The 22,857-nt window shown below is 46.8% G+C and overlaps 1 protein-coding gene across 1 annotated transcript in view; it reads right to left on the bottom strand.

The window, feature by feature from the left end:
- Positions 1–22,589, bottom strand: part of TG (thyroglobulin) — a 231,284-nt gene extending 208,695 nt beyond the window's left edge. Inside the window, exons 1-11 of the mRNA XM_053558250.1 lie at positions 22,523–22,589; positions 21,417–21,525; positions 19,982–20,079; positions 17,994–18,197; positions 16,764–16,923; positions 12,316–12,422; positions 11,726–11,869; positions 11,334–11,519; positions 6,879–7,973; positions 5,512–6,096; positions 1,078–1,320 (exon numbers count right to left, since the gene is read on the bottom strand). Of these exons, the coding sequence (XP_053414225.1) occupies positions 1,078–1,320; positions 5,512–6,096; positions 6,879–7,973; positions 11,334–11,519; positions 11,726–11,869; positions 12,316–12,422; positions 16,764–16,923; positions 17,994–18,197; positions 19,982–20,079; positions 21,417–21,525; positions 22,523–22,589 (2,998 nt within the window). The remainder of the gene's footprint in view (positions 1–1,077; positions 1,321–5,511; positions 6,097–6,878; positions 7,974–11,333; positions 11,520–11,725; positions 11,870–12,315; positions 12,423–16,763; positions 16,924–17,993; positions 18,198–19,981; positions 20,080–21,416; positions 21,526–22,522) is intronic.
- Positions 22,590–22,857: the final 268 nt, after the last annotated feature.

Below are 22,857 nucleotides of genomic sequence, written 5' to 3'. Positions count from 1 at the left end.
CTGTTTTTTTAACCCAAGACCAGAAAACTTCAGACAGGGAATCAGCCAAAACAAAGGGGTGTAAAGGATGGGGAACTGAAGTCTCAGAGACAGATGTCCTTGCCCAGTGAATGTGGGGTTCTTAAGAGAACTTGAAGGGGATGGTGCTGTCCCACCAGAGCAGGCTGTGGGGCCATGGAGGAAGAGGCTGAGACAGATCTAGGCATCGACTTCAGCCTCACCATGGTCAGCCTAGTGGGGCACAGGGGAGCTGAGAGTGTGGGCTCCAGGACCAGCCCTCTCTCTAATGATAATCTGTATTTCAGCCTCTCCCTAGTACTGGCATAACCACCTCAGCTCCACCTCAGACCATCAGGCAGGAGATTCTCATGAGGGCTTACAACCCAGACCCTCCCATCACAGTTCACAGCGGAGCTCACACTCCTGTGAGTCTAATGCTGCTGCGGATCTCACAGGATGCAGAGCCCAGGCAGTGATGTGAGCAATGGGGAGCATCTGTAAATACAGATAAAGCTTCGCTCCCTCACCTAAAACTCACCTCATCCTGTGCGCCCAGTTCCCAACAGGCCACAGACTAGTTCTGGTCCACAGCCCAGGGGCTGGGGACCTCAGGGCACTCTGAGCTTCTTCCTCTATTTTATGCAGGTAATAATTTAGGGCTTTGGAGTTACCATCAGGTTTAGATGAGATGACATGTGTGATAGTTCCTCGGTAATAAGGGTTCCGCTCCCTTCCCCCTTTGCAGTATTCCTGAACCCCTGGAATGAGGGGAAGCTTTGGAACAGGCCATGAGGTGCATGAGCATGTGGGTGCTCAGGTCCCTCATGTGTGGCTTTGTGGCAGCTGCCAAGACGTCTCTAGTGCAGAATGTGGAGACCACCACAGAGGGGCTGTGCTGAAGGATGGGGGGGGGAGGTCTTGGAGAAGCTGCTGTCATAAAGACACTTTGCCTTTTCTTTCCCAGAAACCCACCAGCTGGGAAAGCCAAGGCAGCGAAGTCCTAAAGGCTGAGGAGACTGACTCAGGCTCTTGCTTCTCCTAGAGCTGGAGTAGGAAACCCGAAGTGCAGGCTCTTACCAGACAGAGCCACCAGGCGGACAGCATCATCGTCACTCCCATGCAGGAGCTTCTCTGAGAAGGCCTCCCAGGAGGGAGCACCCGGGGGAAGGCCCAGCTCCGCTCCGGTCAGCCGGATGCCCTTGGCCACTAGGAAACTCTCTGCCAGGGGGAACCAAGAGCTGTTGGAGGCTGAGGCCATCTCTTCGGTTTCCCTCATGAACTGCAGCACGCGGAGCTTCATTTCCGCACAGGAGCTGGGGCCTGGGGTGAACATATCACAGTCAGACCCATTCACGGACACAGCACCTCCGGGCTCCCTGGAGGACACCCGCGTGCACACATACCACATACGCACACCCCCACACTACACCCCACACATACACATACACACACACATACTGGATCCCCAAGAACCCCATGTACATACACATACCACACGCACAGACACCCTACACCCCCCACACATGCACACATACACACACATGCACCCCCACGCACCCCCCACACACACACACCACACCCCACTCACCCCACACACATACATACACTATACCCCATTTACATATACATACATACCCCACACTACACACACACACATACATGCTACACACACCCCACATACACACACTACAAGCACATACAACACACACATGTACTCACACCCACACATATACATACACACCCCACACGACGCACACACTGAACACACTACAGACACACACGTTAACACATATACACACGTCACACACGTCACACACACTTGGGCATTAGCTCATGTGTATACATACCACAGACAGCACACATGCATCCCACACATACACACACATACACACATCCCACACACATACACACACATCCACACACTCTCCGCACAGACAGCCACACCATACACTACACACACACTTCTGCCTTCACTGTTTTCTTCTCGGCAGCTCTTTCCTATAATAGTCTTTGCATTTTGCCCCCACAATTTCATTCACTCAACTATCATAGACCTACCGCACGAGAAGATTAGAAATAGTTAATGCTTCCTCCACCCCAGTATTGGACCAAGCACGTTTACAGACAATCTAATTTAATCTAGTCAACAGTCTCATAAAATATTCTTATTCCCATGTTACAGATAAGAGACTGGGCCATGGAGAAGCTACATAGCTTAAGGTGCCAGCTAGCAAGTAAGTAACAGGTTCAGAATTCCAGACTAGACAGTCTCACTCTGGATGCAGTGATTGTGACTGGCTGCCTCTATGGAAGAATGGACAGATGTTAGGTGGATGATATCGGCAGGTGAAGAAAGGCATGGCAGGTTGGCAAAGAGTGTTTCCTGTGCAGAGAAAAGAGCGTGACTCTCAAAGACCCCTATAACTGGCCGCTTATCAGCCCTGTGACCGTGGATAACGTACTTAGCCTCTCCTAGCTGCAGTCTCCTGATATGTGCAGTGGGGAAACTGGGTCTGCTCTGTGGCTTTGTAATAGTTCTGTGAGGTGCTGAAGCTGCAGTGTCCAGCAAGTACTGTCCTTGTAATTATTACTATTGGTAAAAGCCAACCCAGCCACATTCACTTCACTTGTCAACTGTGACTCCAACAGTGGAGGTGTGGAGGTGTTCAGCGGATTCTTTTGAGATCATGAGATCAGCAGAAACCTTTGACTTTCTGAACTTGAAGACATTATTGTTTTCTTGTTCAAATGAATATTCTTTTTTTTGTTTGTTTGTTTTTGAGACAAAGGCTTACTTTGTCAGCCTTGGTAAAGTGTCATGGTGCCATAGCTCACAGCAACCTCAAATACTTGGTCTCAAGCGATTCTCTTATCTCAGCCTCCCAAGTAGCTGGAACTACAGTTGTCCGCCACAACACCCGGCTATTTTTAGAGACGAGGTTTTGCTCTGGCTTAGGCTGGTCTTGAACCTGTGAGCTCAGGCAAACCAGCTGCCTCGGCCTCCCAGACTGAGCCACCATGCCCAGCCAAATGGATATTCTTGATCAGATAATCTATTCTGTCAGTCCCAGGGATTTGGAATTCCTGAAGCAAAAACTCCCATTTAAAACGTCTACTTGTTCTCTATTTCTTCCTAGATAAAATGAAAATCTTTAATGGGGCACACAAGCTCTTTAGGAAAGACCTGGCCCCAATTTACCTTCCTCCTCCTCTTCCCTCAGTCCATCCTTATCCCCTACCCTTTCCGTTTTGGAAAGGGCCTACCCCGTTGTGTGGTGGACAAAGACCTCTCAAGATTCACCCCAGAAATCAAAGCTGAGCTAATCTTTGCCCCATTCCCTGGGCATCTTTTCTATGTGCAGACTACTGTTCTATCACTGCAGTGTATTAAAATATTTACCAGATAACACCTCTGTTTCCCCTCCTGGTCTCTGAGCTGCTCAGAGCAGACATCCTAAGCACAGTGAATTGTGTCACCATCGTATGGGACAGAGCACACAGTAGTTAGTCTGTAAACATGAATTAAATGAAGAAAGCAAACTTGCAAACAGATCAGAGTCAGCAGTGTGGACTCACGCTCCTAGATGCCTGCGCCATCATCCCTGCATGCGCCTAGGAAGCTGTTGGTGCTGTCATTATTCACTATCAATTGTGTTAATCCAGCTCTCATCTACTAAGTAATTCCTATGTGCCAGGCCTGGTGCTTCACATCTATTAATTTTTATTATTCTCCCAACAAGCCTTAGAGGTAGTTATGTACTCAATGTATGGTATCTCAAATTTTACAGATGAAACTAAGATTTGGGGGGGTCATCCCCTTTAGGTCATGCAGAGATAAAAAACAACTAGGGTACCAATGTTCTGCCCTCCAGGCCAGCCCTTCTCAAGCCTGCGGGTGCATTGACTCATCTGGGAATAATGAAGAAAGGTTAAGTTTTGATTCATTAGGTGGGGCCCAAGATCTTGAATCTTTAATAATTCCCCAAAGTGATGCTGATGCTTTTAGATCCTTGCATATCAAGGCTCTGAACTAATAGTCACCAGATCCTTTCTGTGTCCCTATTGATGCTAAAGAGCTTGAATATGTACCCCCCAAATATGAGTATTTCTTTATAAAGCATATGCACGTTCTGCCACAATAATATACCACACACAGTTTCCCCAGCTGTTTCAACTGTTAACACTTAATTGCAACAACAAAAATAGAAATATTAAAGAAAGTGATGAAATAGTGAATACAGATAGTAGTTCTAATGTTTTCTGCCTAATGGATGAGCTTGTGCACCTGGCTGCCTACTCTGCACAGCCACCTGTGACTCAGCGAAACAGCCAATTACTTCAAGTCTAGTTCCAATGCTCTGCCCAGCAGTCATGCTGAGTAGTCCCTAAAGTTATTAGGTACTTCTGCTTTTAGCAACTCAGGGTCCTATATTTTCATGCAAAGAGGATGAAATTCAATCTGAGAACACCAATAATTGTAGGAATACCCCCATGTAGCAGACCTGACGACCGGTATAAAGAATGATTCTAAAGAAGACTGCTTGTGTAAGAGCCAGGATAGTATCAATGTGTTAAGTTCAAGGATCTTTTTTCTAGCACTTGATTGGCGTTATAATGGGGAATCCTAGTAGTGTTGTCTCCAGGCTGTTCTCGTCACATGTTCTTTCATCCAACATTCTAAAGCTCCAGTTGCTGCTAAAGCCTAAAATTTGGCTAATATCAAAATAGCCTGATGCATTTTTTAAAATTCAGAAAAATCCCAGAATTCCCTGAACTTGAACAGCTATTGTATTACCTATAATATTAGCAACCACTGGTTTGAGAGATTCTGATTTGATCATAGCAGTGTTGAATCTGTCTAGGTATTCTGTCAAACTGCTAGAATGGCTTTTTGGGAAGAAGGATTTTTTAGTGAAGACATGGAGTTAGCTTCATTGTATTTATGCCTCCTGTCCTGAAACTTTCTGTAAGTCTCTAAGTCTACCTGCCACAAAGCTGAGCTCACAGACCTCCATGGGCAGCTCTCCACTTAGTGCCTTCATTAAATCCCTCCCACTCAAATAAAGCCACGTTAGCTGTCACTCTCCTGAGGTCCTGAGCACCCAGTAGTTTTTTGTGCAAGGAGGGTCTCCATGATACTTATTGAGATTAATCTGATGGTGCATTGGCCAGAGGAGGACAAGGCCATTGCCATTTTCACTTACAGAGCCTTCTCTGGCTGTAAGAGAGCACTTTGAACACAGAAGACATCCAATAAAAATCTAAGGCATTGATTTAAATAATCAAGTGTATGAAAATTTAAAAATATACTCTATCAACCTTGCTAATATCTGATTGTGTAGATGCAGGGAAGTTATTTCCTGTCTGTGAGCCTTGTTTTTTCTCTGCTGTTCATCGAAGGGTCTACCTGGCCGTCTCTTAACTCCACTCCAGCTTTGACAATCGATGCCCTCCCATGAAACACTGTGTTTTTTAAAAATGCAAATACAGCTCTTCATGTGATTTACTCACATGCTGGGAACATGCTTGGTCCAGCCCGCGTTCCTTCCAGTTCTCCACCAGACTCATCCACACACCAGCAATTCCGAAGGTCGAAGTGTGCCAGGGGGGTGCTGAAGTCTGAGTAGGGCCCTGGGTATCGGCTGAGCTGGCCACTTAGGATCTGCCAGAAGACATAGGGCTCCAGGAGGATGTTCTTCTCTGGCTGAGTTAGGTTCCCTTCCAGCACTGCCAGTGGGACATCTTGGAAAGAAGGGTACTGCGTCAGCACTGGGAAGATGCCTTGCAGACCAGCCTCATATAGACTTTGAATAAAGAAATGGAAGTTTCCAGAAGCTGCTTCTCTATAGCTCATGATCTTCATTAGCAGCTCAGCGGGGGTCACCTCCAAGCCCTCCTTCAGATCTTCCAATCTTTGGTGCCACTCGAAGACTTGCTCAGGGGGGCCGTCACATTGCACTCGTCTCCACTGCCCCTCAGAACTGCACTGGGGGATGTAAGGGACAGAACGGGCAGGTGGCATGCTGGAATTGAACAGCAGGGCTGACACGGTCCTGAGGAAAGCTTGCTCAGCCTGCAACTGACAGGGTGTGGGACCTAGGGAGGAACAAGGAACAAGGATTTCGGTTTAAGAAATTTGATAAACTGGACAGACCAAGATGAAACCCCTTAACTATGCAAATTCCATCAAAAGCTTTATATGACCATAGAAATCCCATCAATCTTAAATTTGTAAATACTACCTAGCTGTGGTTCCCAACTGTTTTGGCACCAGAGACCAGTTTTCTAGAAGACAATTTTTCCATTAACTGAGGGTGGGGTGATAAGATTCTCACAATGACCACACAACCTAGATCCCTCACGTGTGCAGTTTACAGTGGGGTTCATGCTCCTGGAAAGATCTAATGTCACCACTGAAGTGCCAGGAGGTGGAGCTCAAGCCATGATGTAAGCAATGGGGAGTGGCTGTAAATACAGAAGGAGCTTCACTCACTTGCCTGCCCACCGTTCACCTCTTGCTATGTGGCCAGGTTTCTGACAGGCCATGGACCAGTACCAGTCTATAGCCTGGGGGTTGGGGACCAGAGATCTAGACACACAGCACCCCATGAATAATCAGCACCATTGAGACCACCTGTTGATCAGCACTAGAGAAATGTATGTGGCAGTTCTTTAAGGCAAAAGAAATTTCCCTGTTCACTCACTGGAATGGTTAGCATTATCCAGATGTTTCTGGAAAATTTTTACCTCAAGCAGTTAATTTTGCCTTTAACTGAAGTTTAGGCTTTGCCATGTGTGAATTCTTAGTATTGCAATGCATCCGGGCAGGGCCTAAAAAAAGATTCTGACTTTATAGACTAAATACCCAAGAAACTTACACTGCTTGGGTTCGCCAGTTATACTTCGAGTTCCAGGAATGGCCTGACCCTCAGTATCAACACAGTAGCACTCAGATTTGAAGCACTGGACAGGGAGGAAGTGTCCCTCACTGGTACAAGCAGGGACAAACAAGCTGGACCCAGCAGGCTGACTACCCATGAGGCTTTGCATGCGAGCCCTTTGCTTTTCACACTCTGTGGGGCACCTTGGTCTTCCTCCTTGGACTCTCGAGCCAGGAAGCTCTTTGCCCTGGGAATCCACACACCAACACTCTCCAGTGAAGCACTGGACATCCTCATAGCGTCCTTCTGTTGTGCATGATGGGACAAATAGCCTGTCAGGCCTCTGCTCACAGGTCTGGGAGCTGAGCACCATCTCCATCACATCACCCAAATCCTTTGCTACATCTTCTGGCACAGAAATAGCATGCTGCAAGAAAAGCAGGAATTCTGGAAGCTCCAGAAGAGAAACAAGGAATTTTAGGGCATTTTGGTTCTCTTGTAGGTTAACTTCAAAGCCAAAGCTGCCCACAATTGCCTTATTCACAGCAATACCCTTCTTAGAAGTTTCAGGGGTTTCCGTAGAATTTGGATCCAGTCTCACAGAGAGCAGCTTAGCTGGTGGTTCTAGTCTCTCCCCATTTTGGAAGCCTGAGAAACCAAGTTGCTGGAAAAATTGGCTGAAGTTAAATGTGCCTCTTGTGCCAAGGGCTCCAGACATGTTAAACTGGCCAACATTCTCCAGAAATTTCCCTCCAAAGAGGTTTTGCTGGAGTCTCTTTGGGTTGGTAGTAAACTGAAGGGCAAGCTGAGCCAGCTCTCGGGAGGGGAAAAGCACTCGAACAGCTTCTTTGAGGAGACTTTCTGAGGTGGAAACCTGTGGACCCTGTCCTTCCACCATTGGGTGGAGAAGCCCTGAGTTGACAAAGAGCTCCTTGATTGAAGAGCAGGGTGTTGCCAGTCTGGCCACTCTCTGAGAGCCTCGTCCTTCCTCAAGGGAAGAAAACAGGTCATGCTGGCTGAAGTAGCCTGAGGTCCCAAAGTAGAGCCTGGACAAGGCCCGTCGCCGTTCAGAAGCACAAGACTGGTTTTCAGCTGCACAGAACAAAGTGAAACAGGAGCAGTGGTATTAACATCATGAGCAATCCCGAGACAACCCTTCAGATCTTTCCAACAGTAAGATGCTAAATTAATTCCATCAAGGACAACCACACTGGGGACCAGTTCCTTGTCTGCATACTTTTATTTTTTCCTTTCCCTCTAAGCTGTCTCTGTGGGTGCCATTTTGGAGGGCGTGACTATTCTGGGTGATATCTTATAACTTTCCTTAGGGGTTGGCTCCTTCTAAAGCAAATCTCATAGATACAGGCCCACTTTCTGAAAATCTGACCACATTCACCAGTTCTAATGAGTAGAATAGTGTCCCTCCCCTCAAGTTCATGTCTACCTAGAAACTCGGATTGTAACCTATTTAGAAATAGGGTCTTTGGAGACGTTATCAGGTTAAGATGAGGTCACACTGGATTGGAGCAGGGTCTAAACCAATGACTGACGTCCTTATCAGATGATCTTCAGAAGATACAGAGAGACACACAGGGAAGAAGCCACGTAAGACACAGATTGGAGTGATGCAGCTATAAACTCAGGATACCCGGGGTTGCCAGCAACCACAGGAGTTAGGGAAGGGGCTGGGAAGGATCCTTTCCTAGAGCCTTTGGGGAAAGGATGGCCCTGCCATCACCTTGCTTTAGGACTTTCAGCTTCCAGAACTGAGAATACATTTGTGGTTTTAAGCAACCTAGTTTGTGGTGATTTGCTGTGGCAGCCTTAGGGAACTAGAATATCAACAAATTGTTATTTATATTTAATAAAATGTTTTCAAGCATTCTCTTGTTGGAGTTTTTAATGGACCTTAATGTTCCACTGTATGTGTCCTGTGTGGCTACCCAATTCCTTCCTGTGGTAGTCTTGCTTAGGCTAGCTATGGTCTCCTTGAGGACAAGATTCATATGTTCAAGGCTATTGGTGTTTCCTATAATAAGAAATGTTTTCCTGGGCAGCACATGTGGCTCTGTGAATAGGGCGCTGGCCCCATATACCAAGGGTGGTGCGTTCGAACCCGGCCCCAGCCAAACTGCAACAAAAAAGTAGCCAGGCGTTGTGGTGGGTGCCTATAGTCCCAGCTACTAGGGAGGCTGAAGCAAGAGAATCGCCTAAACCCAAGAGCTGGAGGTTGCTGTGAGCTGTGACACCATTTCACTCTACTGAGGACAACAGAGTGAGATTCTATCTCTAAAAAAAAAGAGAAAAGAAAAGAAATGTTTTCCTATGTCATAATATTTTTTATAATATGGGATGTCCATAAAATTCATGTGCAATTTAAAAATTATGCATGAACTTTATGGACACCCTGTATAACATAATAACACCTAGCCAGCAAACCACACTTCGCACATTCTTCTGATCTTGACCTTTCCTTGAAATTACTGATTAAACAGTGATGAAGTCAGTGAACTAACTCTGTGAATGGTCAGGTCATTCTATCTAAACATGCTAGGTTGACTGTGATTACATTAAAAAAAAAAAAAGGAGGTTCAGTTCTTTCCCCCTTCCAGAAGCTTTGGTGCTTTTTACTTCTTCTGTATTCCTTTCTAACTTCTAATAAAAATCCTATCTACTACTAAAAAAAAAAAAAAAAAAAGGAAAATTCAAATGCCACGTTGGGGTCTCAGTGACATAAGTAGGAGCACATAAGCTTCATTTCTCCCCCCCAAATCATAAATCTTAGAGGATCTTTTAAACCACTCAACCCATCCCCAAATTTTAAAATAATTTTTTCCTCTTGATTCACATGGATGCCAAAAAGGAAGTCAGCCAATTTCTTTCCGTAACCAGGCAACAGAGAAAGAACTGGAAAATGTGGTAAGAAGTGGGGAGGAGGGGAAACGACTGGCAACATCAGAGCATGTAACTCATCCCTCACCAAGGCCATGGGCTCCACTAATGGGTATTACAGGAAGACACGGAAGGAATAAAGTTGATCGCTCATTCTCTTTCCAAATTAACAACTTATTCCTTCCATCCATTTGTTATGTGGTGTTACCAAGGCAAAGAAATTCGGATATCATTTCCACGTGGCATGTGTCTCCACAGAAAGAGGACTGATAACACTAGAAAGAAGTAAAGATATGCGATCCCCTCATGCATTCAATAGGGCTATTTATTGTTTTTCATTGGGGAAGCCATAGTTCTTCATCTCCACCAACTTGTGACTGTAAATGCCTTCAAGGAAGATCTCTAAATTTTCTTTTCCAACATTCTCATACTGAGAACCACAGAATGTAACCTTATTTGGCAAAAGAGTCATCATAGATGAGCTTAGTTAAGATGAGGTTGTCCCGGGTGGGGGAGCCCTTAATCCAATATGACTGCTCTTCTTCAAAAAGGAGAGACATGGGAACAGATACAAAGGGAAGATGGCCATGCCATGATGGAGCAAAGACTGGAGTTTGCTGACACAAGCCAAGGGACGCCTCTGGTTTCTGCACCCACCACAAACTAGAAAGAGGCTCCCCTAGAGCCTTCAGCAAAAGCATGGCCCTGATGACACCTTGATTTTGGACTTTTCACCTCCAAAACAGTGAGACAATACATTTCTGTTGTTCTGAGCTACCCAGTTTATGGTGATTTATTACAACAACCTTAGAAAACTAATATAGACCCCCTCATCTTGGTCCAGAACACTGCAATGGCCTTTTAATTAGTCCCATTGCCTCCAGTCTAATGTTCCTTTCAACCCCTCCTCCAGAATGTCTTTGTCTTACACACAAAAGCTATCACAACACACTCCAGTTTAAAACATCTCAGGGTCTTCACTTGAGCTCCAGGATGAGGATGCCGTACCTCTTCTACGACACGAAAGACCTCATGGCCTTACTCTTGCCTTTCCCAGAAAATTTTATTCTGTCTTTCTTGCATATCTATGCCCATTATTCGTGTCCTTATAACCTTGCTTCTCCTCCTCTTTATGTAGAGAACACCTTTCCTCACTCTCCTTCACTGTAGAAAAGCCTAAGTGTCACCTCTTCTATGAAGGCTTCCTAAATGCCTCCTGCTCACACATGCTGCAAGACAGAATGGACACCCCACGACAAACACACTCCTTTAGTTCCCTATACACACATCTCTCATGGCACAAGGAAATTTAATTCTCTCCTCTTACCCCCAATCTTCCTTGAGCTCCCTCAGAAAGCTAATCTGACAAGATAAGAAATCTATTGGAAACTGATGATGACAAAATGGTTTTCACTCTTATTGAGCTTGAAGGGTCTAGAGTTGTCTACAGTGAGTAGGCAGCTGAATTAATGAGGTCCAGAGAAGTTGGCCTGGAGGGGTGGACAGTTAAAGTAATAGGACCCGAGGAGACCAGAAGAGGAAGCCCCCTGAGAGACCCACCACATGCTGCCGGCTCCCCTTGCTGCTGAGTTCCTTGGATTTCCTTCCCCTGGGCATCCACACACCAGCACGGCCCATCTGTGTGGCACTGCACTGCCTGGTAGTCCCCATTTCGGCGGCAGCTTGGAACATAGGGATGACCAAAGCTGGTTGCTGTGAACCATTCCACTTCACATTTCGTGGGGCCTAGAAGAAATCAGTGCAGAAAAGGAGAAGCCAGTGTGTAAACAACGCTCCACGTGTTTACAGTAGGCATTGCTGTCTGCTGCTAAGATTTTCTTTTAATATCTGCAAATACTTTAGTGGAACAGCCACTGGGACTATAGAAACTTTAAACCCAAGTGGTTTCCCCCAGCAGAAACACGCACATCTGTTGGCAGCTGGTTACTTACATCGGAATCTACCAGAGATGACTAATTGAACCGCTAGGAACCGTCTCTGCAATATTCGGTACAGGGTTGTTTCAGTGAAGATAGAAGGTAGGTCCAGGCCAGCAAAAATGGTGTCATAAATTTCATCCAGTAATAATTCCAAACCTGAGCAAAGATGGCAAGCATTTCAGGGACGGCCTCTTTCACAAAGGAAGCCCCCACCTTGCAGTACAAACAGACATTCAGAGAGACAGAGCCTCATCAACACCATGATGCATCAGATCTGAACAAGTTTCCAAAGTCAGGGCTGCAGATTCACAGCACAAGGGAATACTGCCTAAAGAATAAGAGATTGAAATCCATCCACCATTCACCATTCACCAACCTCAGAACTGCACCTCCCGGGGTTGGGATGTGGATAACCTCTTTCCAGTGGGCACAAAGGCACCATTTGGGCCAGTGCATTCATAGAACCACAGATGAGCATTTGCTAAGACTGTGTCCCCTTCAGCCTGGGTGAGGAGCAGACATTGCTAGTTCTGCTCTGCAAGCCCTGGCGCCTGAGGAACTGCTCTCCCTCCCTCCAGATTGCCTCAGGTGTGCTCATTCACCTGTCTCAGCCAGTTCTCGCCCTTGGCTGTCGGCACAGTGACAGTACCCAGACACCTGTGGGAATCTGCTCCGGAAGGAGCTGAAGGTCATGAATGCATCTGGAAACCTGAGAGAGAATGAGATTTATGATCACCATTTCATAAAGGACAAGTCATCACGAGCTCTTCCCGTAGCAATAAATGTGGCCAAGTCTGCACAAGGAGAAAAGGAATGTCTGCTTTTTTTAATCTCATGATGGTTGTTCCATGCTTCCTTCAGTAAATGCATTTCTTTTCTAACTTGGTTTTGCCTGGCTGGAACTCGGCTGAACCTTATAAAACAAAGCTGTGCTTGGCTGTCATCTGCTAATTAGCAGTTTTCCACACTTAAAGGCATTTGATCCCCTTCTCTCCATGCGTGTGTCTCACAGCGCCAGGCAGAAAACAAGTCATGAATGTCACATGAACTGGTTCCTTTACTGGAATATAGTCCAGAGACTAAAGGCCAAGTCTGTTTGACAAACATATGGTACATTGTGCATGATCTCATTTTGGAACATCAAACGACTTCAGGGCCCTTTACAGCTTTTCAAGAACTTGCAAAGAAGCCAGATCCCATTATAAGAAGTCCTTAAGGAGGAAATTTTCCAGTTCCATTGTTGAAAACACACGAATCAATATTACATCACTAACCAGGGCTGTCGGTCCCTTTGTGTAAATCTGGAAAGGTCTTCCCTAATCATGTTCACCTTGGCAATTAATATAAGGAGCTCGTCAACGGGGTTTCCCATCCTGAAGGTAACACTAAGGTCTGGAGAGCTGTGTTTTAGTTCTTTCCCTGTGTACTAATTCAGCAACCAGGAATTTTTTCAACTTTATACAACACTGATAGATTTGTTTTCATGCCCTATATTGCTGTACAGGAGATCCAAGAATACACGTAATACGTATCTACCTATGTCTTTAAATAGATCCCCAAATAGTAAGTTAGCAGAAACAGCAGCACAGACGTTCCTGTGCAGAGCATGAGTCAGATCCTCTAGCATCTCCCATTTCCCTCCAGAAATCTAATCATGGATTAATAAATTAGCCATGTATTTGGTTTTCTCCTGAACCAGAGTGGGTGGTCCTTTTGGGAGGGGTGCAGCCTAGCCTAGTATCTGATTTCTCCACCCTATCCCTTCTGTGTCCCACTTACAATGCACCTATCCCATGTACTAAGATGTACCTGACCCTTCCCACCAGACAATCTGGGTAGCGTGGGTGGGTGGCTAAGACATTTGACTTAAGATGCATTGCTAAAAAGTTTGAGTGAGTTTACTCACTGAGGGCAAGGATCAATAAAGAAGCCGATTAACTGAATCTTAACGCAGATCACTAAGGTCTTAGTAAAGGCATCAGCCCTGATCGAAGGCTCTTCTTTATCTGTAGTCTGTTTGGCCAAAACCTGTGACTGGGTAGGGCAATGTGAGAGGTGGGGCATGCCACAGAGAGACTAGCAAGGCTTACTCCCCAGCATGACATTGTACTTTGAAAGTCACCAGCCAAATAGGTGTAGTGAGCAGTGATGTTTCACAAGGGCAAAAAGACCGACTTCAAATACAAAAGCTTCGTAGTCAAGTTCAAGGTCAAATCATCACCTGGCACAGTAAGAACACACAACAAGTTGGCAAATGAGATGCCCACAGGCTTTCGCCTTCCCATGGCCCCAGGGAAGTAAGTCAAGTGCCCTAGGCCACCTCTTTGAAGTTCTGAAAGAAACACCCCCAGATTCAACATTAAACCTAGAACTCTAACCTAGAAGTCATCCTTGACCTTCCCCTTCCCTCACCCTCCATAGTTATTCCTCCACCAAGCTCTGTGGACTCCATCTGTTAAATAATTCCCCCACCTCTCAGCCATCCTGGCCAACAGCTACACACATCAACATCTCTCACCTGGACTAGCCTTCTAGTACCCACGCACTCCACTCTTCCCCCCACCCACTCTATCCTTTCTGAAGTCCAAGTCTGAGGGTGATTAAGCTATATCTTACCCTCATCCCAAGCTTAAAATGCTTTGTGCGATATTGGGGAATTACACCAAATAATTATTCTTCAATTATCTGAAACTCAAATGTAACTGGGCTTGAAACTCAAATGCATCTGGCTGTCCCGTATTTAATCTGGCAACCCCAGGCTCTGAGCTTAGACTCTTCACGTGGCCTCTGTGGCTTCTTGCACTCTGCCCAGAGGAGTCACTGGGCCTGAGGACACATAAAATCCTTGATTCTGGCTCGGCTTCCAGTAATCAACCATCCAACCCTTCCCATGACCTTCCTAAGCCAGATTTGCTCTAAGACAAGCTTGCATACAAAAAGAAAGAGACCCCATTTCAGGAGTAAATTGTTTTTGTGTTTGTTTTAAACAATGGCTGCTTAGTGCTAAACTTTTACATTTAACTCGACTGCCCTCTTGTGGAAGTCGCTGTGAATTTGCCTCAACCTCAGCATGGCACCCACAAGATTTTTGGATGCATTCTCCTGTTCTATAAGCATTGACTGTAGACGTACTGGGTGTAAACTCCATACCATGGAAAGATGAATCATAGTGTGTGGTCTAATGAAAGGAACCAGACAGTTCTAGCACCCACTAATTATGCTTTGTAGGGTGAGTTTGTTAACTTTCATGTTTCAGAGTCCTCATTGGTATAGACTAGAGACTACAATTATCAAATTATTTCTGTAAGCATTCAAGTAGATACAAAGATACAAAATTGGATGATGGAGATTTACATGTGTTCATAGATAGGTATTCTCTAGCATTGGGGTGGGGGTAGAGAGGGTGGGATCTCTCTCTGCCAAAACTGAGTGACACATGAGAATTCCCTGCAGATGTGTAATGATTTACACAACTATGACACCAACTGGCAATGGTGTCATAGATGTGGTCTTGTTGGATCTTCACTATGACCTAATGAGCATCCATTTCATAGATAGGAACACTGAGGCTGTCAGAGGGAAAGCGGCCAGGCCACCATGCTATGAGTGGCAGAGGCAGAATGCAGGTCGCAAAGGTAAGTGTTATAGGCCCAAGCAGGCAATGCATCTTGGATGAAGTAGGCAGGGATAGGACACAACACAGACGGGTCTGCCCTTGGCCCACAGAGGGCAGCGCAGGTTCTTGGTACCTTCCCCGCTTGTGCTTTGAAACCGGGAACTCAGAATGTAGTACTTTAGGTTGAATGTATAAAATTGCACATTTCCAACTACTTTTTTACCTACAAAAATAGAAATTTTATAGAGTATAACCTAATAAAAGGTCCTAGTTTTAAAACTATTTTTCAGTGCAAACAAAACCTGTCTCAGATCCTGAGTTGCAGTCTCCTAGTCTGACAGCGCGCCTGGCACAACCTGTGAGAATTTCCTCTCTCATGTGGGGAAAGAAATTGTTTGTTTTAAAAGCCATCCACACAGAGGCTCAAGTTCTCCAGGAGAATTCATATCAGTATTTGCAAACTAGTATTGGTATTTCTGTTTACTCCGAATGGTTCAATTACATATGAAGTCTGTGTGAGCCCTTTACAATACTCAAGTGACCATCTCGGATAACCAGAAGCTCCTGGGGCTTTGGGCCAAGATCTTACATTACTTAAATCTTTGAAACTATTTACAATTACACACATCCATGCAGGTTACAAAACTACAAAACATGAATCTGATGACATCAACGCTTTTCTCCTTTTCTGCTGGTCCCTTTCTGCCCACTGCTCTCTCTGCAGACCCTCCCTGACCTCTGAAGCAGCCCATCACATTGGCCTCAGTGTCCACTTAGTCCTGGCAGACACCACCATCGTCATATAATTGTATAGGCATATATGAAGGATATTTTTGCTTGTCTGTTCTTTAATAACTAAATTGCATTATACATGCTATATTAGGGGCATTTGTATCTCAAATCATATTATCATAATAAACCATGGATCCTCTCCAAGTCAACTGTACTGGCACAATTCATTCTTTTTAATGGCTGCATAAATACTATGGCAATGCACATTTATTCAGTTATCCACATTTTGACAGTCACTTTGTTCCCCAGTTTTATGCTACGGTGAAAAACGGTCCACACCTTCTGGGGGCAAGACATAATTGCAAGAGGGACTTTACCTAACAATTGCAATCAGTGTAACCTGGCTTATTGTACCCTCAATGAATCCCCAACAATAAAAAAAAAAAAAAGAGAAGAGATGATGTAAAGTTAAAAAAAGAAAAACAATCCAATGGACACCCTTGTACATATGTCTTCACATTCTGGTAGTTTACATTTCCATGGCTGGTTGGGCTGGAGGGTGCATATATTTTTAACTTAATAGCAATTGCTGGTTGGCTTTCTTCAAAATGCTGTAGTACCCCAGGGCCCCTGTGACATTTGCTGTGCGATGACGCTCACAGCCCCGCTCAGCATGTGAGCTCTGTGGGCTGGGTCTCTTACCTGTTGTAGTTATGGACCAGATCAAAGATCATCATGTCTGTGGTGTTGACGAATTTGCACTGGACGGGCAGAAACTCTCCATCTGCTGAGCACTGGGGTGGTGACTTGTCCCCCACCCCATGGAGAAGACGGCGGTTTCTTATTTCACAGCTCCTGGGACCTAAATGTGTTCATGAACAAATTTTAAATGTGTCTGTATGAGTGGTTGCTTAGGTTTCTGCAGTCAAGCTGCATGTACAGTTGGGAGTCATTTCATGACAGGGACATGCTTTGAGGAGCACATTGTTAGGCAATGTTGTCACTGTGCGGACATCACAGGGGGCAGTTGAGACACATAGGGGTGTCATGTCGCCTTCTGCACACCCAGGCTGTGTGGCCCTGCATATTGCTCCTGGGCTATACACCTACACCGCGTGGGACTGTACTGAGTACTGTGGGCAGCTGTCGCACAGTGGTAATGATCTGTGTATCCAAACATAGAAAAGACACAGGAAAAATCCAGCACAAAAGATGAGAAGGTAAGCCTATATAGGGCTCCTACCAGGACTGGGGTTTATAGGACTGGAAATTGCTCTGGATGCGTCAGAGAGAGCGAGTGAAGGAGGCGGCCGCGGACTCTGCTGCCACCACTGCAGACGCCACCAACACTGCACACCAAGGCTGCACTTCATTTATCAAAAGTATTTTTCTTTCCCCACTAATAAATTAACCTTAACTTTTTGTAATGTTTTTACTTTATAAATTTATTTTAACTTTTTGACTCTTAATAACACTGAGTTTAAAACACAAACCTATTTTCCAGCCATATAAAAAATATTTTATATCCTCTGTCTATAAGCTTTTTACTATTTTTAATATTTTTATTTATTCACTTTTTTACTTTGTAAACTCTTTGGCTAAAAACAAAGACCCAAACACACCCACCCCTTCATGTTGACCTCTGCAGGTCAGGATCTTCAAGACATTATTAGGCAATAGGAATTTTTCAGCTCCATGGAAATCTTAGGGGACCACCGTCATACAGTTAGAGCCCCAAACAGCAACTGAGGTCTGTAACAGGAGACGCAAAAATGGTCCTCGAAATCCTGCTTATGTGTCCAATGGTCAGCCAGGGAATGTCTACCACATGGAAATGTTAGAAGTCATATAACCTTCCCTCTGGTTCACAGTGAGGGAAGCTGCGTTACCGCTCCCCCCCCACCCCAGCCCGCTGGTGTCGGTGAAACTCACATTGCCTTGGCCTGCCCTGCTGACGGGTCCCATACACCTCCATGCCCGCTGTGTCCACACACCAACACTGCTCCTGCCACACGTCGCACTGGATGGGTGTGTATTCCCCCGAGTCCCCACACTGAGGGAGGTAGGATGTGGCCGTGCTGTTCAGGTAGCCACTCAACAAGATCTGCTGTTTCTGCAGCTGACAGAATGACAGGCCTGTGGGTACGAAGAGCAGTGTCAGGTGGTGCTTCAGGAACATCCAGGGGGCTGAGCCCAGGAAGACTCTGGCTCCCTCCCAACAGGGACACAGTGGGGAGGGAAATGACCAGCCCACAGACACTCAGTGAGCTAGTGGCAGCTTCAAGCCTTGCATTCAGACTGTCCTTGAGTCCTGTAGACTGAGTCAGAGGAGGGCAGATCCCACCGGTGCCACATCAGTCAGCCACACAGCCCAGAGCCCTGGCACTGCAGAGCAGAGGTAGGAACAGAGTTCCAACCAAGCTTGTCTGAATCCAGATTTCTGCGCATATTTGCCACATAACCCTGGGGAAGCTGCCTCACTCGTGTACCTTACTCTTCTTCTTTACAGGGTAGAAATGCAGCTGCCTTCTATCAGGTGTGTGACGGATGCTGACTGCCACAATTTGGATATGTGTGCCCTCCGAATCTCATATTGATGTGTGATCCCCAGCCTAGAAGGTGAGCTGTAATGACAGTGTTTGGGTCCTGGGGAGGGATCCTTCGTGAATAGAGGAACTCACTACCTCGGGCCAGTGAGTTCCCCTCTGAGTTGCTGGCACAGTGGTTGTTACAAAGAGCCTGGCAGCTCCCTTACCTCTTGCTTCCCCTCTCTGTGTGACCTGCATCTGCTGCTCCCATTGACCTCCACAGTGCATGGCAGCAGCCTGAGGCCCTCACCAGAAGCAGATGCTGGGCCGGTGCTTCTCACACAGCCTACAGGGCTGTGAGCCAAACAGAACTCTTTTCTTTGGGAATTTCCAAGCCTCAGGCATTCCTTTATAGTGACATGGACAACTACGATGGAGCAGTGACTGCCCTGTTAAGTCCTGATGATAGCACTACAAGGCAGACCGCATGCTCGTGTCACAGAGGAGGAACCACAGCTCAGCAGGGGTGGGTGGCAGACCGCATGCTCGTGTCACAGAGGAGGAACCACAGCTCAGCAGGGGTGGGTGGGTCCTGTACTCAGGACCAGCATGGAGACCCAGCCTGACCCATGCCAGCCACACTGACCACATAAAACCAGGGCCCCAAGCAGAGCCTTTATCCATTATGGACAGCTTTGGGTTTAGGCTCAATTTCATCATTTTAAGGTGATTGCCTTAAATTGACCTTTTGGGGGGTTACAACAGGCTTTAAATGAGGACTCTGTTTCTTTTTTATTATTATTATTATTAAATAATAGCTGTGTACATTAATGCGATCATGGGGCATCATCACACTGGTTAATGTAGCCTTCCTAGCATTTTCTTAGTTATTGTGTTCAGACATTTATATTCTACATTTACTAAGTTTCACATGTACCCTTGTAAGATGCACCGCAGGTGTAATCCCACCAATTGACTACTCACCATAATAATAATTTTAACTGGATGGTTTAACCCAACTCCCAAATGCTTGCACCACAGGTGAAAAAGCCCTTCCTGTTTCCCTGGTCACTCTCTGATTTCAGGGGACTCTAATGTCTGCTCAGCAGTGTTTGGTCAGCACCCAGCAAGGTTCCCGGCACAAGGGAGGAACTTGGTGGCTATCTGCCCGACAAATAACAACTCCTTTGGCTGACTGGATTCTCATGAAGGTCCTAAGGGAAGCGTGGCCTTGCAGGGTGTTTACAGACCTTTCTCATCCAAAGAGGAGCAGCAGGATCCCAGGGGAGACTCCACTGCTCACCACCCCCGTCCCCCAAGCCCAGAGCTCACTTCCAGATCTGAGACATCCAGCAAGGTCCCTCCTTCCCACCTGTGCCCCTTTGCACTTACAAGCCACTGGCCGTCCAGGCTGCCTGCTGCCCGGTACCTCCAGGCCGTCAGCACCCACACACCAGCAGGAGCGGCCATCATTCTGACACTGGACAGTCCTGAGGAGAGATACGCGGGTGACACTGTGTTGGGCTCCCAAAGCCACATGCTAGTTCCAAGCCAGGTCACCTTCCTTCTTCCTTTCTCATTTAAGTTGGGGTAGGAGTAATGTGGAGGGGGTGACTGACATGGAAGGAAAGCACAACCTTTCCTGCCTGGCAGATACTGCATCTACTCCTACCTCAGCCATCCAGCCTGCCAGCCCAAAGCAAGAACCCCACCTGGAAGGCACAGCTTCAGCCACATCCACTGAATGCACTTGGTGATTGTGGGGCCGCAAAGGATAAGGACAGTGCTCTCATAGTGAGGATCAGGTTGGGGGACCCAGGGAGATCATGGGTCAGTAGCTTGTACTGGGAAGCACATGGGCAGGGGTCAGGCCAGGCTGTATGGTTGGTTGCCTAAGGGAAGTAATGGCTGAACTGAGGCCTGCAGGATGGTCAAGGTGTTCCAGGTAAAGAGAACAGCATATGCAAAGCCTCCTGAGGGCTGGGCTGGCTTGACACTAGGAGTGGCTGGGATAGGAAACAGGAGGCGAGGATCCTAAATAAGGCTGGGAACAGTGAGATGCCTCCCTAGCTCCTTCCTTACTGCTCCAGGATCCCAGAGATCAGGCAGGGCCTGGACCAGCAATGTCTCTTGGTGCTCGCGGGAGGTTGGGCATGTCAAGAGCAGCAGAGGTGGTTTCAGCAATATTTCCCAGAACAGCCATAAAGACTGAGCTCCCTCTGGAATAGCACAGGGAAATTCCCTTTGCCTGCATGTTCCAAAAGATGCTTATCTGTGCTACAGTTGTTTAGGTTATCACCACACACTCTGCTGAGAAAGTCTCATGGCCAAGTTTGTGCTGGGGCAGCTGGGAAAAGCCCTTTCAGAGGGCAGCTCACTGGGGAGACAGTAACCCAGTCGCTGGAGGGCAGACCTGGGCAGGGTCGGGGGGATCCCAGCCTGGGAAGGCTGCCAGCCTCTGCTTCCCTCTGCCCGACTTCTCAAAAGGACACTACGGGAAAGTGGGGGAGGTGTCAAAGCACAGACCATTTGAGCACTGCCTCACAATATACATATCTTTTTAAAGCCACCACAATCAGGGTAAACCTGTTGGCAGGAGGAGAAGGAAGGGCAGTGGGCAGGGCAGGATGAAGCACTGATTGGGGCTCACTTGGCCAGATTGGCCACAACTCACTGGCCTGGGGAACTGACAGGAGTCACCTCCAAATGACGTGGCCAGGTCTCGTGTGCACAGAGGAGTTGAAAGGACTTGCTCTCACTCAGCAAGAAGGGAGAAGGTGTCCTAGGACCCCCGGACACCTGTCCCCCAGGGCATCTGAGGACTTACTGGAAGCTGCCATCCTCCGAGCACTGTGGCACATAGTCTGCTTGCTTCAGAAAGGCCTTTTCCCTCTGCAGCTCACAGGGACGGAGTGGCTGGGCATCCACCTGGTACTCTGGGAGGGGAGGTGGCACGTCAGAGGAAAGGGTGGCCTGGGCCCCAGGTGCAGAGGTAGGTCCTGTGAGCACAGGTGCTTTTCCAGCAGCATTATCATCACCTATTACAGTCTAATCTGCAATGTGGCAGCTGGGAACACTTCTCCAACTCTGACATTTAATGCTCAGCACTTCCCTGAGAGGAGATTGGTAATATTTCTAGGTCTCTCATGTGACACCAAGACTCAGGTAGTGAAAGTAACTGCCCAAGGTCACCCAGCTGGCAAGAGAAGGATTTCAAAATCAACCCTGGGACTGCACCCCACCACGCTACTGGATAGGTCAGAACAGCGAGCACCACAGGGAAGTTGTTCTTGGACAGATCAGCCCACCCATGAGGTCCTAGCACCTTCCTGGCACACGGTATGTATTAAGTAACAGTGTATATGTGTATCAGTCTGCACAGAGAACCCATGTAAAGTGCAATATCTTACTCAGAAATCACAACCACATCATGAGGTAACTGTCATTTGCTTCCCTTCTTAATGAAGAAACTAAAGCTTGGCACTTTGGCAAAAGTCACCTGGGTAAGTGGCTGAGCCCAGGATAGAACTTAGGTCTATTTCACTGCACAGGTGGGTTATTTTTTCTTACTACCTGCTGGATACTTCTTAAGTATCTTGCATAGACGACATAGACTTTGGGATAGCTAAGAGAACAAAAAGCCTTGTCAATACCAAAATTTTGCTGAAAGGGTAGGGTGGGGGAACTAGGATTGAATTAGGAAGATCAATTTCCTATCTCTGCTCCACCAACCACTCACTCTGTGAACTCAGGCAATTCAGTTCACCTCCCTGAGCCTCTGTCTCTTCATCTGAAGAGAAAAGAGCAAATAACTGACATTTGGGCATTTAGGGGATAAATCAGGTTGCATATGTTCAAAGGTCCTGGGGCAGAGCCTGGCTTATCTGGAGCTCCCTCTCCACCCCGATTCCACAGCCTGACCTCAAAACTCACCAAAGATGTTGGCCGAACCCAAGCAGATGAAGCCCAGTAGGCTGAAGACCCACAGGACCAGGGCCATCTTCCTGGCCCCTTCCTGAGCTGTAGGGATAGAGCCACTGCCCTCTGGAGATGCTCCAGCCAGGGAGCTTTATAGAGCTGCTGGATAAGAACCCCCTCTGACTGGCATGGGCTCCCCCCCACCTGTGGGCACTCAGGAGGCTGCGCCCCACCCTGTTTTCTCTACAGGTCACAAGGAATTCCCTCCATCTGCGTCTGCTCCCTCTGAGGACACTCATATGGCCAGTGGGGCAAGAAAATCTTGTCTAGACTGTGGAGAGCACTGGGTA

The sequence above is a fragment of the Nycticebus coucang genome, chromosome 13 (assembly GCF_027406575.1).
Source record: "Nycticebus coucang isolate mNycCou1 chromosome 13, mNycCou1.pri, whole genome shotgun sequence".
NCBI classification, from domain to species: domain Eukaryota; kingdom Metazoa; phylum Chordata; class Mammalia; order Primates; family Lorisidae; genus Nycticebus; species Nycticebus coucang.
Note: the sequence above shows the minus strand (reverse complement) of the source record. Positions and strands in the feature narration are given on the sequence as shown.